This window comes from Dipteris shenzhenensis, chromosome 19, assembly GCF_047967505.1.
Source record: "Dipteris shenzhenensis isolate YYH24624 ecotype China chromosome 19, Dip_SZ_1.0, whole genome shotgun sequence".
Taxonomy (NCBI): Eukaryota; Viridiplantae; Streptophyta; class Polypodiopsida; order Gleicheniales; family Dipteridaceae; genus Dipteris; species Dipteris shenzhenensis.
Window position 1 is genome coordinate 44,054,421 of NC_141614.1, and position 18,735 is coordinate 44,073,155.

At 43.8% G+C, this 18,735-nt stretch overlaps 1 protein-coding gene across 1 annotated transcript in view; it reads right to left on the bottom strand.

Moving 5' to 3' along the window:
- Positions 1-18,735, bottom strand: part of LOC147890512 (mitochondrial outer membrane protein porin of 36 kDa-like) — a 103,222-nt gene that overhangs the window by 65,255 nt on the left and 19,232 nt on the right. The window contains exon 2 of the mRNA XM_087390907.1: positions 14,576-14,626. Coding sequence (XP_087247033.1) covers positions 14,576-14,624 — 49 coding nt within the window. The 5' untranslated portion in view covers positions 14,625-14,626. The remainder of the gene's footprint in view (positions 1-14,575; positions 14,627-18,735) is intronic.

Here is an 18,735-nt window from a genome sequence, read left to right on the forward strand (position 1 = left end):
AAACCTATCCAAGAGCTTTTGCACATACTTGGATTAAGACATAACGATGCCACGCTTGTCTTGTATGAACTGGATCCCCAAATAAAAAAAGAACATGCCCAAATCTGTCATGTCAAATTCAGCTTTCAACTCAACTTTGAAATCTGCAATTATTTCCTCGTTTGACCCTGTGAGCAGCATGTCATCTACATAAAGAATGATGACCAAAATATCCCGCTCATCCTTCTTGTTGTAGAGGGTGCTTTCCGTGGGACTATTATGTAACCCCTAACTTGCCAGGAATGCATCAATCTTGGCATACCATGCACGTGGGGCTTGTTTCAGCCCATATAAAGCTTTATTCAACTTGCCAACTTGAAGTGCATTGCCAGAAAGTTCAAATCCGGGAGGTTGTTTGACATAAACCTCTTCCATCAAGTCCCCATTAAGGAAAGCTGTTTTTATGTCCAATTGATGGACATTCCAAACAAAATTTGCAGCCATGGCAATAACTAACCTTATGGTGGTCATCCGGGATGTAGGAGCAAAAGTCTCCTCATAACAGTGTAACCAGAAAATGTGTTTTGCCCAAGCGAAACGTGTAGAAACGTTTCTAGGCAAAACGTTTCGTCGAAACGGACGAAGCGCCAACGCATTGGGCGAAACGCCCTAGTGCCATAGTGTTACTATAAAAAGTTTTAAGTGATCCACTGAAGGCTTTCTTCCATGCCATGCCTCATAGGGAGTGATTGTCTTCAAAGCCTCTGTAGGAGCCTGATTCAAAACATAATTGGCACACATGAGGCCTTCGAGCCAAAACCTGTGAGGCAACTTCTTACTAGTAAGCATGCATCTATCCATCTCCATAAGAGTGCGATTTTTGCGCTCAGCTTTGCCATTTTGCTGAGGTGTAAGCCTCACTGTAAGCTAATGCGTGATGTTCAAAAATGCCTCAAACTCATGAGACATATACCTCCCCCCCCTCTATCTGTGCAAAGTGTCTGCACCTTGAGTCCTGCCTCATTTTCGGCCATAGCCACAAAATGTTTGAAATGCATAAACACTTCTTATTTTGCCTTAGACCATAGACCAAAGTATAATTGGTGAAATCATCTATGAATGTAACGTAATAGAGATAACCACCAAAAGCAGGTGTCCTCATGGGATCGCAGACATCACTATGTATGAGCTGTCATTTACGAGTAGCTCTTCCTGCACCATCCTTCTTAAAAGGAAATCTATGCATCTTGCCGAGGATGCATCCCTCACATGCAGGTGACTCCAAAGGAGGAAATGCATCAACCACCCATGTCTGGCATGCCATAACTCCGCACTCTACATCGCAATAGTCGGAGTGCTCACTGAAAGTACAAGATCGGATCTATTCTCATAAATGTCAAGCTGAAAAAGACCCCGACAACATCAAAGCATAGTCATTCTCTTTGTCTCGGACTACACACTTAGCATCATCGAATATAACCTGAAATCCTCCTCGCATCCGTGGATGTGAGTATGATGTCCCCCACTCCACACACTGAATAAGAAGAATTGTTTGCACGTGTCACCTTGTTTTTACTAGGTGGTGGATGCAAAGATGCAAAAAGGCTCTTCTTAAAGTGATGTGCTTAGAAGCACCACTATCAAAATACCAAGTGTTCAATGTCTCATTTACACTGAAAGAGCATGCATCCTTTGAAGGGTCATAACTGCAAGTCAAGAGAGCATACGGGTCATCCTCAAGAGTGGCTGTAGTGTCTAAACTATCCGCTGAAAAATCTGAAATGCAAGACAAAAAGACATAGTGCTCTTCCACAAAGTTGGCTGTAGCATCCCCTCCATCATGTGCATTAGGAGCTAATGCATCTGAGACTGCCATACCTAAATCCCTTTTCTTTTCTTTAGCTATGCGCTTCTTGCATTCACCAATGTAATGACCTGGCTTCTTGCAGTAGTGACAAATGCCCTTCTTCTTAGGCTTATCTGCATCACCTTTAGCCGGTTGTCCTAAATCAGCTTTATGCTGATGTGCGGGCTGATTGGCATGTTGCTTTTATTGCCCTTTTCCTTTGGGCATGAACTTAGAAAGCACGGCATGCTCGCCAGCCCGTGTTACCATATTTCTTCTTGTCTGCTCTTCCTACAACAAAAGTCCTATCAACTCGTGAAAAGAGAGGATTGCTGCCCCCCCTCAATGACAAATTCAGCAAAGTGTGAAAACCGAGATAAGACTCAGGAAGAGAATTCAGAGTGGTGGTAATCATCTCCGAATCCGGAATAACCTCATCTATATTCAACAGTTATTCCCTCAAATCCTGAAGTTTTGTGAGGTGAGCATTCATGGAATCTCCCTCATCCATATGCGTGTGAGATAGCTCTCTCTTCAGGAATGAAACTTTGGCATCATTTCTTGTTGCAAACATGCTCTCTAAAATCTCCCAAGCTGCCTTTGAGGTCTTGCATGATCGAACGTAAGGAATAATGAACCTCTTGAGAAAAAGAGAAATAATAGAAAGAGCTTGTGCATCCCTAGAATCCCATCTTTTTTGCTCTGTTGTGGGAGCCACTGGAGTAGCAGCTACTGCTTCAATCACTTGTGCTGCATTTTGACCTCTGCCTCTGCCTCCAGCTGTAGGAGTGACAGGTGTAGCCACAGATTTTGGCCTTGCCTCATCTCCAATGGCATAATCTCAGAGATGTCTGCCAACCATGATGGTGCGAACCATAAAACTCCACAAGGAGTAGTTGGTGCCATCCAACTTATCCTCCTATGTGAGGACTCCAAACACCTTATTGGGGTTGTTCTGAGCCATTTCTGCCAAAAAACTCAAAAAAACATAGCAAAATAGACAAGTAAAATCCCTTCCTAGGATGTAAAATGCACAACCAGAGTCTGCCAAAAAATTCTGCCCACAGTGACAATTACTATTACAGCCTATCAAAGGCTTGAAATGCACCACAATGCTCTGCAAATGCCCAAAAATCTGCAAAAAGTGGCAAAAGTCTGCAATTTGACTCACACTGAGTCCAAAACTGCTTGCAAATCTCCCAAATGATCTTTCAACTGCTGAATTGCATCTGAATGCCAAAAGCCCCAATTTCTTCAGGGAAATTGCATCCAAAAGAGGGCAAATTAACTGAAAGTCCCAAATATGCAATAAATTGCACTGCAAAACCAAAAGCCCCAAATTTTGGGGTGAAATTGAGCACAAATTGGGGCAAATTCACGGAAAAGCCCCAAATTGACAAAATGCCCGATTTCACAAAATGTGGCCTACAAAGCACACACAAATCTGGTCCGAATCTTCAGCCAAGCAATGGCACAATGCACAAAAAATTGCCTGCAAATGGACCCTGCAAGAAGACCCTGTAAACAACCACCCTGCGAGAGTACCCTGCTCAAGAAACCTGCAACAGTCCATACAGTATGGACGGTATGGCTGTACGGACATCTGACGGGAGCTGTGCAACGAAAGTACATTTGGTTGTACAAAAGCCGTACAAATGCATGGACGCACCTGCTTGTACAGACTACAAGCTGTCTGCTGGTACGGATGTGCAACGCAGAGCTGTACGGATGCAGCGGCATGTAAATGCTAGGCTGTTGTATGGTGCTCCAGCCGTTGTACGGACGGCGGCGCTGAGGCAACAGATGTACAATGCTCCAGCAGTTGTACGAACGACGACGCTGAGGCAACAGATGTACGACACTCTAGCAACAGTACAGATCGCTGCCACCACTGCAGCAGGGAGGTCCACAACTGCAGCAAGAGGCCTTCATCATTGGCTGCCTACACAGCAGCAAGGAAGGATGGAATCACGGGATTCTTGTGCCTCACCTTTGGGCTGCCTACAAAGCAGCAAGGAGTTCAAGGTTCAACAAAGAAAACCCTGCCTAAAGATAGGCTGTCCAAAGGAGCAGCAGGAAGGGGTGTTCGTGTGGGTACCATTACGACGCCCACGGAAGCTCTAGGAGAGCAATGCAGGCTGAAGTGTTTTGGGCGTGCCACGAGGAGGTAGGAGAACAGGTCTGAGTGACACACAGGTCCACAACGAGTCACATATTTTGTATATGATTTGGTCCAGTTTGGGACACACACACACACATATATATATATATGTTTTAGCTATGTGTGATTCTTGGGCACTATCTCTTTATTTATCTTCCACCGCGGGGAGCATTGGCTGTAGCAAACAACCTCCACCATCTTTTCTAACAGATTGACAATGAGAAGTCCAAGATATAGAGGTATGAAAGCTCTATCATTACAAATAGGCCAAACAACCAAAGGAAACGCAAGGATCTTGGCAAGCTTTGAGGTGAGAGCACAATCTTGCATGGTATATTGCTAATTTGTAGATTTTCATTGGGCATAGGCATTTGAACATAGTGTAACACGCCCATAAAAGACTCCAGAAGGAAAGATCTCAAAGGAATATTAACAGAAGTGGTATTCTGTGAGGAAGATAATGCGCGAGTGGGACGAGGAGAACGGGTATCAGGTCAGCAGGCCTCCGTAAAGATCTTGCAAGGCACCACTGAAGGTGGACCTAGGGAGAGAGAGCCATCGTTGACGTAGACGATCGGGCTCTGGTACAGGCAGTGCAGTTGGGGGGGTCAAACAAATTGTCCTATCACCTTGTTTGACATTTATAATGATGAGCTACCTAGCTCTACAAAAGTCTTGAATCCTTAATAGTTGACCTTGTGAAAAAACTCCAAAGCCCCTAAGACATCTGAGACCAAAGTCTCAGAAACAGGCGCAGCAGAAGGCAGGCCAGTGGCAGGCTGCCACGTGGCCGAATTGGCCATTCAGTCTGCAAAAGAAACCACTGAGCGGGTAGGCCCAGTCCGTGGGTAGGTCAGGCAGGGCCTCCAGCCTATAAAAACGGCCCCCAAGCAGGGCAGTAAGCAAGAACACTGGTGCCTCAACTTGGACCGCCACCACTGCAGCAGGGGGGTCCAGAACTACAGCAAGAGGCCCTCATCATTGACGGAAAGGAAGGATAGAATCATGGAAGTCTTGTGCCTCACCTTTGGGCTGCCTACAATGCACAAGGAGATCAAAGTTCAACAGAGAAAACACTGCCTTACAATAGGTTGTCCAAGGGAGCAGCAGGAAGGGGTGTTTCTGGGGTACCATTACGAAGCCATGGAAGCTCTAGGAGAGCAACGCAAGCTGAAGCCTTTCAGTCATGCCACGAGGAGGTAGGAGAACAGGCCTGAGTGGCACAGGGATCCACAGCTATTCAGCACCCGACTGATAGAGAGTGGTAAACTGTGCACATATTTTGTATATGATTTGGTCCAGCTTAGGACAAATATATATCTATATTATGATTTCACCACTGTGTAACTCATGGGCAATCTCTCTTTGTTTATCTTCCACTGTGGGGAGCGTTAGCTGTAGCAACCAACCTCCACCGTCTTTTCTAACAGATTGATAATGCTAAGTCCAAGACATATAGATATGCAAGGCTAGAGCACAACCATTTCTGAGCACTCACAATCAAAGGGGTGTGTGTGTGTGTATGTGTGTAAAAAAGTGTGTGTGTGTGTGTGTGTGTGTGAGAGAGAGAGAGAGATCCCGTGCTAGCCCTCGTGCTCCCACGTTGCAACTGCCGCCCGTTTTGTGTCCGTACGCTCTGTCAGAAAATTTTGGGAAAATTTTTTTAAAAATAATAAATAATCGTACTATCAAAAATCCGTACGATTTTCTCCATACAGCCAGGAAAAGTCCGTATAGTTTTGTCCCTACAGTCGGGAAAATCCATACAGTTTTGCTGTCAGAAAAAAAAAAAAAAAAAAAAAATATATATATATATATATATATATATATATATATATATATATATATATATATATATATATATATATATATATACAGAGCCAGGAAAAGTCCGTACAGTTTTGTCCGTACAGTCGGGAAAATCCATACAGTTTTGTTGTCAAAAAACTATATATATATATATATATAATATTTTAAAAATCGTACTGCCAAAAATCCGTACGATTTTGTCCGTACAGCCAAGAAAAATCCATACAGTTTTGTACCTGCTGTGCCTTCCTCCTTGTAAAGCGTTGCTACTTCCAAGCCTTTTCCTTAACTCAAATGGCGGATTATTCCTATGAGAAAACCTTTCACAAAGACAAGTCGGTTTCCAACAAGAAACAAAAATAGGTGATGGATTCAGATGATTCCCTTCATGACTCTGCTGAGGCTCAGCTTGTTTATGAGGTTATGCATGAAGGGTTTGAAGAGACCCGCAAAGGTTGGAAAGATCCACTTCCCACCACTGGCATTATGGTGGAAGTGGATGATATATTTGATCCAGTTAAGGAGTATGCAAAGCATGCCATTATAATTTTCTTCCCAGGACGGATGCCTGCTGCAACAGATGTTGGGAATTGGTTGACTCGAACCCTGGGTGGTTCTTATGTTAAAAAAGTTCATTATGCAGTGAGGGGCTTTTTTGAGATCATCATGGCTAATGAGGAGCACCGTCAAGTTTTGCTAGAGCACTCTCCTCTCTTCTATGGCCAGCAGATGGTCCATGTCCTGCCTTGGTCTCCCACCCGGGATTATCGGGCATTGATTCGGCATCGTTGCCCTGTTTGGGTAGAAGTTGTGGATTTTCCTCAATGCTTGTCTTCTCTTCTACCTAAAATTGCAGCTTCCCTCGATAAGGTGGTATGTCCACCGCAACCCAATGGAAATTCGAATCGCTTCTGCATTTTGTGGGATACAGATCACCCCACTCCAGCTTCATATTCGGCTATTGTGAATAATGTTTCCATGGGGAGTGCCTTTTACATGCTCAAGTGGGGACTGTTTGCAGGTGCTTGCTTTGAATGCAAGCAATTTGGGCACATGGCTTCACAATGCCCTTCCCGAGCTCCACGGATGCCAGTGCAAGCTGAAATGGTTCAGCCTTTGAATAAGAATGCAAATGCCTCTTCTGTGGTTAAAAACAAAGGGGTCAGACAGTTTTTCTCTATTCAAGACAAAGGCAAAGCCCCGGCTGTCTCAAATGGTAATGCTTCTTTTCCAGTACCTTTGTCCTCTCCACCTCAGGGGAAGGGGGAAATTTTTTTGGCTGACGGATGGCAAACTCCTTGCAAAGTGATCTCCCCCAGGCGACCTTTGCATTCTCGGACTTGGAGTGCTGCATCCTCTCATGGGAAAACACCTGCTAGAAACTCTGGTGTTGCCTTGACCTGGGCTGCTATGACTGCAAATCAGACCTTGTTTCCTGAAGAAAAAGTTGCTGCACTTTTGTCCTCTCCTCAGGCTGATGCTTCATCCCAGGGCAGAGGCCCGAACATTGAGGTGGAAATGCAGACGTAGACAGCCCGTTAGTTGCTGTACATACCTGTCCCATAACTGTAAATATGCTTGATCATCTGAAGTGTGTTACTCTCAATGTACAGGGAATGTGTGATGGTCGCAAATGAAAACTGGTCTGGATGTATATCAAGCAATTGCAGCTTGATATAGTTGCTTTGCAAGAGCATAATCAGCATATGTATGCTGGTCAGATAGGCCATTTTGCTGGTTATGATATCTTCTATGCTGGAGAGCAGTCCTTTTCTAATGTGGCTTTTTTGGTAAAGCACGACCTTCAACCTGTTGTGGCTCTCAATGATCGCCATGGTAGATGGATTATTGTTCAATGCCTTGTTCAAGGGGAAATTTTTGAATTTGCATCGGTTTATGCTCCCCAATCTTCTCGTGATAGAGCTTTGATTTGGGCTGCCATGCATACTTATCCATGGCGACAACATGCCTTCATTTGTGGTGACTTTAATAATGCTCCTCAATCGGGTGACAACACCTCAGGCCACACTCATATGTTGGCTTCTGAAACATAGGCATTGTCTGATTTTTTGCTTCAGTTGCGCCTGGTTGATCTCTGGAAGGAATTACAACCCATGCTTCCGGGCTATACCTTTCAGCATAATGCTCAATCTTCTTATCGGGCACGCTTAGACAGATGGTATCAGATTGATCCACACCATTGTGATGCCTTTACTTGTCAAATTTGGGTTGATCATGCTTTCACACATTCGGATCATGCTCCTCTTTGGTTGAGGCTTTCCTTACATGAATTTCCCACTAATAGATTGCCTTGCCGAAGGCTTTTGCTGATTAATAATAGTTATCTGGAGCATGCTGACTTTAAAGCCTTGGTCTCTAATGCTATTCAGCCTCTCTCTCATCAGATACACATTGGTTTGGATTATGCCTGGTAGGCTTTTGTTCCTCGGATGCAAGCAGTTATTCGAGATTATTAACAAATCCTATATGCAAGCCACAAGGGAGACTGTAGCACATGCCAAATTTACTCGTCAAAGTTTGACTGAGCTTGCTCATCTTCGCCCTTTGTCTTCAGAGGAAAGCATGCTCTTATGTCAGGCTCAATTCTGTCTTCAATCCAATGATCGCATAAAGCTTGCTAAATGGAAAACTCGATCCAGACAACGGGCATTTTTGGATAAAGGCTGCTCTTCCAAGCAATTTTTTAAGAGTTTACACTACAAAAGACACGTTGCCAATATTTGTCGGATCCGGATGCCTGATGGCTCTTGGTCAACATCTCGTTCACAGCTTGCTGATTTATGTGTGCAGCACTTCTCCACTCATTTTGGGCATGTGAATACTCTTTCTCCTCGGGTCGTGTCTGCACGTCAGCTTCTTTTGCAGCATATTCATCCAATTCTGTCTGATGCTCAAGCTTTGGAACTTGGACATCCCTTCACTGAAAGGGAATTGTCTAATGCACTGAGATCCTGTGGCAAATGGAAATCTCCAGGATGGAATGGTCTCACTGTTGAATTTTTTCTTGCATTCTGGGATCTTCTTAAATTCACCTTGCTACAAATGGTAAATACAGCATGGCAAAATCAGCAGATCCCTGTGTCGTGGAAAAAGGGTCTTCTCAAGCTGATTCCAAAAAAGCAGCTATGTGATTCACTTGGTGATTGGAGGCCAATCACGCTCATGCCAGTCATTTATAAGATCATTGCCAAAATGGTGGTTGATCGGATTAAAGGTTATTTGCTTGATGGGTTGCATCCCTCCCAATATGGCTTTGTTCCACGTCGCCATATCACAGATAACATTGCCAATGCTAATATTGGGATTGAATATGCCAAATACACGCAGCAGGATGTTCTACTCTTGCAGGTAGATATTGCAAAAGCCTTTGACACAATTCAATGGGATTTCATCTCGCAAGCTATGCGAGCCTTGGGGTTTGGACAAAAAATGCAGTAGGTTATTTACTGGCTTTACAAAGATAGCAATGCGGCTTGCATACTTTCTGGGGATATCTCTGATGAGTGGACTCTTCGTTGTTCAGTCCGCCAGGGATGCCCTCTCAGTGCTTTACAATATGCCACTGCTACTCATCCTATGTTGCAATATATTGATCATCTTGTGGCTACGGGATTACTTCATGGCTTGGAATTGGATGCTAATCGTAGCATGGTTGCTCAAGCTTATGCTGACAATTCTTTCTTTACCCCAAAGAATACACCCCATGATCTTGGTGCCTTGATGCAGGCCCTCTTTGTTTATGGTTTGGCAGCTGGTCTTCATGTTAATTTTCAGAAGTCTAAGCTACTTACTTTGCATTCTAAAGACTGGCATAGTCTATTATGGCCCGGGGATATCATTCCACCCACTCAGTTTGTTCGTCATCTTGGTTACCCTTTGGGGTGGGAACTCACTCGCCGACAACAAACTGATTGGGTTTTGCCTAAGCTTAAGAAAAAGCTTGAGTATTGGGAACTAGCAACCTGGCCTTTGCACGTTCGTCTTCGAATAGTGTAGTCCATCCTTGTGGCATATATTCAATTTTGCTTGCCATTGATCATGTTCACTAAGGCAGATCTTACATCTTTCATGTCTGTCTTTATGGAAATATTTTGGTGATCCAAACATGGCAGAAAAAGTCTCAGGCTGCTTTCGATGCATCACATTTGTTCTCCCAAGATGCATGGTGGATTGAACATCACGGATATTCATGTGCATATTCTTGTCCACATGGGAAAATTGTTGCTGTAATTTTTGCAAGGTGATCAGCCTTGGGCTCTTATGATTAGGACTCTAGTCACTCATATCAGTATTTCTGCGTTTGGTCATTGACAACTCGATCACTAGGATTTCTTTTTTGGCTGCACTTATGGCACTTTGCCTAGCTGCCCTTTTGTCTCCCGCTTGCTTCTTGACTGGAAGCATGTTCTTTCCCATCTGGAATGGAATAGACGGCAATCTTTGCTTGGGAATTCTTTGAGAGCTGAAAGCATTCACTAGTCGAAAGTCTTTCAGCCTCCCTTGGCTTCACAGGAACCTCGACGTTCCTACTTTGTCTCGTTTGAAGGCATCCCCTCGGTTACTGATGTTATAGATGATGCTGGTACTATGCTCCGCTTTTCTCTAGCAGCCACTACATATGGATTGGGCTCTCATTATTGTTCTTTGCAGCGACAAATTACCTCTATGCTTTTGCCTTTTGTTCCAATTCCTCCTTTGGAACTCCAGGACCGCCTGGAGGATTGGACTTTGACTTCTCCAGAGTCCTCTTCTCGTCCTTTGAGGCTATCTCATATTACTGTACCTGCATTGTATAAAATCCTTTTGCCTCAACCTTGGGGTTTCAGAGAGAGGTGATTCTGTTTGGCGAATGCATCGTTCAGCCAAGTGGTGGAGGAAAAGATTACAGCAACTTTAGGCCTATAAAGTACCACTTCGGCAACAAGTTTTCTTTTGGCGAGTTCTTTTGAGAGTGTTTCCATCTGGATAGCTATTAGCTCATCGACACATTGCTCCTGCACTTTGCCACAGATGTTCTGCTTCTTCGGAGACTGTGCCTCACTTGTTTTTGCATTGTCCATGCTCTCGTGAGTTTTTTGATCTGCTTCCATAGCGCCTGCGAGTGAGATTCCCATCTGTTCCATTTGGGAAGTTCTTTTGGCTATTTGGGTAGTTTCATCTTTTCTTCATTTGGGTTCGCTACCAGACACTATGGACTTTATGGACATATAGGAATTGTAAAGTCCTTGGTCATCCTACTTTCTCTCTGTTTGGCTTTTTTAGGCGTTCTCTGCAGCAATCTTTCTTTGATTGCTTGCAGACCCACTGCATAGATCATGAGGTCTTTTTGGCATATACTGAAATTTTCAGTTGATGTAATTGTAGCACCTTATTTTGAGGTTGCTACTCATATAATATAATCAATCAAAGATTTCACCCAAAAAATGAGAGTGTGTGTGTGTGTGTGTGTGTGTGTGTGTGTGTGTGTGTGTGTGTGTGTGTTTCTCACAAAAAAAAAGTGTGTGTGTGTGTGTGTGTGTGTGTGTGTGAGAGAGAGAGAGAGAGTATTCAGCACTTATTGTGGTTTTTTCCATATTCCAGGGACCTCTGCAGCAATCTTTCTTTGATTGCTTGCAAACCCACTGCATAGATCATGAGGTCTTTTTGGCATATACTGAAATTTTCAGTTGATGTAATTGTAGCACCTTATTTTGAGGTTGCTACTCATATAATATAATCAATCAAAGATTTCACCCAAAAAAAGAGTGTGTGTGTGTGTGTGTGTGTGTGTGTGTGTGTGTGTGTGAGAGAGAGAGAGAGAGTATTCAGCACTTATTGTGGTTTTTTCCATATTCCAGGGACCTTCTGGACAGGATCTCTTATTTTTTATCTCTTAGATTTCCGGCGCACAGGTTCTTGAGGTTTTTCTGGATATTTGGCAGATTACCAGCTACTTTGTCCCAGTACTCTCTTTTCTTTCATTGGATCAGATACTGGGCGTTGTGGACCCTATGGCTACAGCGTAATCATGCATTTCTAGCTTCTCCATTTTAGCACCCCTATGAGTTCTTCCGGGCCTCATTGCGGCAGTCCTTACATGATGCCTTGCATGAGGAGGATTTGGATGGCTCTTGCATTCAGCTTTTCTTTTACTGTTTCTGATGGATAGGGCATTGGCTCTTTTCTGGAGTCCAGCCCTTTTGTAAAATGATTGTTTCATAATATGATGTTCATAGTTTCACCCCCAAAAAAAATGTGTGTGTGTGTGTGTGTGTGTGTGTGTGTGTGTGTGTGTGTGAGAGAGAGAGAGAGAGAGAGAGAGGCTAGGGAGGAAGGAAATGATATTCAAATGAAGACATAATGGAAAGGTTCATATTCATTCATCAAGTATGATATGACAAGTGAAGTACAAGCCTTTATAGGCTACACACACACATATTAGCACCAAGTGCCCATGGTGACACGTGGCACTCACACATCAAGCCACTACTAGATCTCTAGTACAACACACCAACACCACATCTCACACACTCTTTGGCTATGATATCTCCAACACCCCCCTTCAGAGCAAAGAGTGTGAGACCCAACATGGAAGGAGTAGACCGATCCTCCACCACAGAGCAAGTCCAACTATCCAACACCTCCCATATGATAGTGACTTCTCAGTCAGCTTGCGACCGGCAAGGGTAAACCATCACTCGTCACCCCCCCGTACTCTGAACTGGGTGGTCAATAGCATCATACCAAAGTAAAAGACAATACATTCATTTTTGGGGGACAACCCAGGGCAGAGTACCTCTTATTGACTTCGAATTAGAGGGCAACTCAAGGCTGAGAACCTCTATTGACTCAACACAAAAACACATAGCATCACTAAACATCATCTACCACTTTAGAGAGGGATAATTCATGTAATATAGCAGATAAAGCTTGCTCCTCAGGTCCAGTAAATATTCTCGAGCTTGTCCAACGTCTCCTTGGCTGAAGTAGTGAGGGCAAGATGATGAAATAGTTTGTTAGCTAGCCTCACACCAATAAGTGCCAATGCTTTGTCATTCTCTTCATCCCTGTTGAGAGTTGTGCTGATGTCTCTTCACCACAAGGACGAGGCTCCATAGTAGCAAACTGACGAAACAAATTTCGCAGCAGCAAGTGAAGAACCAACAAACTGAAATTAATAACCAGCAAATAGAGGGGCTGATCTAGGGCTCTGAAATGGATCAGCAGCCTTCACAAATGCAAGTTAGTTGAACAAACGCTTGAATAAACGTGTCCAGCAGCTGGTTGATAATCTCAGAGGCTCCAAAATGCAAACCCTAATGAAAACACAGCAAGAAAATGATTTGAAATGTAGAGCTGAACCAGAATAGAAGTCCTTGTGGTCGAGACAACAGCTCCAAATGCTGCAGTAGGTCTGAAATGAGCAAGGCGGCTCAGTAGGACAGTCTGAAATGATGTAGCACTGTTCGAAGTGCTGCAGCAGGTGTGTAGGTGTTCCAAAGCACAACAGCAGGTCTGACATGTATAAGGCGGCTCCCTAGCACAGTTCCGAAATGCTACAGCAGGGCACTGATCTGAAAATCAGCTGCTGTAGGTCCTCAAGACAGCTTGAAAATGCCTCTGTTAAGAGCAGTTATGCAGCAGCAGCCCACAGGATGCAGATTGTGGCGACAAAATGCTCCAAAACGTCCTTGGGGAATTACACATGCAGACGCGACCTGAAGGAAGCACCAACTAGCAGGTGATAGGGCCGCCTAATAGCTCAGAAATGACCTGAATGAAGGCGAATGAAAGAGGAGTGTAGAGGCGGCAGACTGTGGAGGCAGGTGCAAACGGTTGAAGGAAGGAGGAGGCTAGAGGCGGAAATGAGCAGGAGGCAGCTAAGTAGAGTTAGGGTTAGGTTGGAGAAGATGATGACGTAGCAAGGCGAGCCCACACAACTTTGTAAGAAGCAGCAATCTTCATAGAGGATGACTGCATTCAAAGATTGGGCTACTTATAGGTGTAAGAGATTTAGCTGAAAGAACACTGGATCTTCGGATGCAAATCTATATGAGATCTATGAGAGGTTCCACTCCTTATTCTTCTCTTTGCTCCTAAATGCCTCGCGCTATAAGAGCCCAACCACTTTGCTCACCATTAGTCTTATGATCTGCTGATATAATTTCCATCAAGACCAATCATCACAAGAAATGTGTAATCTTTTACTAAATGAGCCATGCCTTGTTCCACACTAAGCTCTAGGGGGGAAAAGCATACCCTCCTATCATGCCTCCATTTTATCATTACAAATAATTGGACTCTACTATGGTCTAGATTCTTTTTTTGTCTCTTTGACATATTTCTACACAATGGCGATTGAGGCATTGACTTTAAAGTGGAAATCACACTACTTAAAAACCTATACCTAAACCCCATTCAAGTCAAAATCCATCTTCCCTTTTCAATTATGCTTTTACAAATTTGCCCTAAAATTGTGCAATAAACTGCCCCCCACAATTTCATAAGACACTGAAGACCTTCATTGAACATCTATGAAAGACCTTAGCAAACACTCATATGCTCCAAAATGCTTTTGGCCACAGCTTTTTCTACCCATAGGCATTCCCTTCACACATTGGAGCCTTCACATGTTCATAATTTGAAAATAAGATCTGTATTTTATCGGTTTTCCATGATATCAAGCTTCCCAAACAATTTTGAAAAAGACAAAAGAAAGAAGATTACTATATTCAGAAAGGCTGGAAGCAGTAAAAGACACATTAAGATGAAGAGCACACCTTTAGCCTTCTTGCCAATATCCGTGAACAAACCAGGTCCTTTACCCATGCCTGTATAAAGTAATTTAAAAACGTAAATTCCAATTGTAAGAACCGTGTTCATTGCCAACATTCAAGCTATAGGATCATTTTTATTACCTTCGCTCTAGAAAAGCTTTCTACTTGCTCATTTAAATCTTTCCTTTCCAAATAGACCTCAGCTTACCAATTTACAAACTTACTTCAACCTTGATAGTACACACAAAGAAAATAAGATCAACCCAATGCACCAAACATTCCACATAAAGTTTAGACAGTCAACTTCCATTGGCGACAAATCATATTATTAATAAATGGCATCATCAATGCTAAGTGTTTCATGAACTACCAATCATATTTGAATAAGGTTGCTATCCCCATGCGAGTGCTCAAGGCTATAACTCTCGATCTCAACTATTGGTGTTGAGTTATTCAGATTTCTTATGACTTGCAAGCCAACTCTTAACCTCTTCAAGGAAAAGGACTCCCCTCTTTTCAATTAGCATATGTTAAAGCACACATTGAAACACTTGAGAGTCTCCAGGAAGTAAGTTAACAGCCTCATGTCTCCTTGTGAAGATTCACATGATGCTGCATTAGTCTTGAAAGCCAAGACTTAAGTATCCTAAACTTTAAGACCATGTATTCACTACAACTTTCACCTTCGAATGAAGGTTGGATCGTGTATCACACTAAAAATCTTAACTGTAGCACAAGGCTATGTTGCTGTTGATTCAAAAGAAAGTCAAACTGCAAGCTGGAATGCTTGCAATGCCTACAGTTGATAAGCTCTAAGCTACTTTCTGCACAAAAAAAAGTTCGAAGAAACAAGAAAGATAGAAAATCTGTAGAAAATAGCATGAGTACAGAGAGAAGAAAATCATCTAATCTATGCAAAGAGAACCATTTGGAGAGCTCAAATTTTGCAACACACTTTGCTTGATTTTAGTGCCTATTTAAAAGAAACTAATATGTTATCTTGTCTCCTAGCTCATACCACTTAATTGTTTGACAACTACGGCCACTATAGTCCATTCCTTACGTTCTCCACAAGAAAATATTCATAATACTATGCTTATCATCACTTAAAAGTTTGATGCTAACAACCCATGTCCAAAAATCACGTGTCAAAGAAATGACTACATTCTCAAATTCTCCATGTGATTTAAGGCATTTTGGTTGAATGCTCAAACTTTCATATCTTCCAAATGTTCAATAATATAACAGAACTTATCACATGATAACTTCAAGACTTAGAGCTAGGAAGTTAGAATTCAATTACTACTTCCCACTTTGCAACAAATCAAATGAGCATGGCCATTCACTAAAAAGAAGACAATCACAAAAATGGTTAAAAATGCCATTAACAACCTAAAGTGACAGCCTTTACACAATCACAATTATGATAAGTAGATGATTAGAGTCAATATGAACAACAAGATGATAAAGAGGATTAGTTTCTCAAATGACACAAGAAAGAAAGAAAGAAAGAAATTTTATTAGAGTCTTCGGAAGACCGATGGGTCTATGAGACTGGAAGAAAACCTGATACAAATCACAGTAAGGGTGGAGCTGCTGAAACGAGCATCATCACCCATGCTGAATCCTAAGTCTGATCATACATAATCAAATACCTCAACCTCCTGATAGTCACACAATATGCATAAGCGATGCTCCCTAGGAATCCCCTCTACTCTGCCGCTCTCTATGCGGAGGCGGTGTGATGATACTGTCCGATGGAGATCTGTAGTGAGTGAGGCATATGAAGCTCAATGTACCCCGGTGGTGTGATGAATCCCTCCTCCGAAATACGAAGACAGTAATCTCTGTAGAAACTCAACTTCACTGGAAGCTTCCTCAGCTCCAACCAGATCCTAAAGGTGTGTAGCTGCAGGAGATCCTCTCGAATGACCTGGTTGGTGTGTGGCCCCATCGGGATGGTGGGTGGGAGTACCGGAGGGGCATCTGAACTATACTGAAAAGGAGGTATCCTATCGATGTGGAACCCTAGTCTCATAAACCATCTGTGAGTCCGTGCATACCAGCATCGCTTGTCTCCCTCTGCTGCCACCCTCATGGAGGAATCGAGAGCCAACCATGGCAACCTCTATCTCCCTAATATGCAATCCCCATACTCGGCCTGAATGATGGAGGAATCGAGAGCCAACCATGGCCATGGAGAAGCACCAAACTCGGCCTGAATGATGTGATGTGGTACAGACGATTTTCCCCGGATCATCCATGAGAGCATGAGGATCTGCAAGCGCTCCACCCGTGTCCACTCTATCTCTGACATGTCAGGCCCCCAACAAGGGCTACCATACACACCGGCTGGTCGGAGCAAGGAGTCGAAGAGAAGAGCCTTGGTCTGAGGGTCCTGGAAGTGGGAGTGGAAGCATTGTCTCTCTGGCTGCAAGGCATTGTCGCGTGCTATCGGATACTCCAACATTACTCAGATGCCGACAAATTGATTTTGGTACACCGCCTGGTTGCTATCAATGTTTTTGGATCGAACATTCACGGCAGGGCATTGACAACAACAACTATTGAAGAGGTGAGTGGGATAGAATAGGTGCATAATGACACAAAGAAAGAGCTCAAGTGAAGGCAAAATCAAAGTGTATTGAAATGAAGGAAGAACCTCCATTATATAGAGTGGAGTGATGATCCCGGCAAGTGAGCAACCGGTCCCTCTGAACGCCCCCATGAAAGTCTCAAGCTCATCGATGTAGATGCCAAACAGGGTTGGTGATAAGGGACAACCCTGTTTGACCCCTATGGTACTCAAGATCTCATCTACCCAATCTGCGCCTGTCCGAACTCGGCCTGAGACTCTCTCATAAAGTGCCATGACTGCTCAGATGATCTCCTGATCAAATCCCAGTGTCTGTAGGCGTGTGATGAGACGAGCTCGAGGTACTGTGTCAAAGGCTTGTGAAAATCCACAAAGCAGCAATATACCCTCTCCTTCCGTGATCTGGCCTCCTCAATGACACTCCTGAGTGTGAGTATGTGATCCATAGTCCCATGGTCTCGCCTGAAACCGGCCTAACCCTCTACTCTGAGCCCTCTCATCTTTGCAAACAGGCTAACCGACGCATCCAATACAACTGCATAGATCTTGGACATCACATGTCCAATCATGATAGTCCTATAGTTACTCGGGTCCATGGATCCCCTGCCTTGTGGATGGGGGTGATGGTGTTGAGTGTCCAAGTGCGGGGGAAGCCAAGGCAAACAGCATCATTGAATAGCTTTGCTAGGATCGGGGCTAACGTGTCGATCCCATATGCGATAAACTCAATGCATAGCCCCTCGTGTTCCTTAGCTTGGCCATTGTGCAGTTTCAATGTCGCGTCCTTGACTCCCCCTCTGGTGAACAACGTGCAAGTGGTGGGGAGAGGTGTGTGTATGAGATATGGAGTGGGCTGGTGTGGGACATCATAAAGAATCTACACCATGGAAACCCCCCATGTGGGTCTACACCATGACACAAGAAGTATCCTCCTCCAGCCCATGTGGCAGGCAGTTGTGCTGCCCACATGTCAAGTATACTGCTGCCACATCGCATCTTGGATGCTGCCCATGTGGCAGTCCACATAGCACTGAGACGGCATTATCTTCACATTGTGCTGCTCTTATGGCAGACCTAGACCCTAACCCAAATGCAAGTGTCTCCCCACCTTTGTCCTCCTCAATCGAGGACTCACATGTGGGGAGATGATCCTCATTCTCCAATATTCTCCGACACCCCCTCTCATTTACCCAGTGTGCCCACACACCCACCTAATTAAAGAGTTGCTCTATCAACTCACTAGGAAGAGCTCTCAACAAGAACATCTTCTGCCACGGTTTCAAAAATCAAAGTGTTGCCTCACTAACCAAACGCATGATCCCACCTAATTTTTCAGATGTCTAAATGCCACCATCAAGTCCATCCACAAAGTCACCAACACTCAACAATCCATAAACAAATTGACAAATGACTAAAAATGACTATCCAGTTGTCTCTCTCATCAACTAGGAATACCTTGGATCCTGCCAAGCACACCAAACACCAAACGTCTGTCTTAACTTCTCAATCATCCAACACCCTTGGTACACTCCGTCCAACCCACTTGAGGAGAGGGAACCCAGTGGCC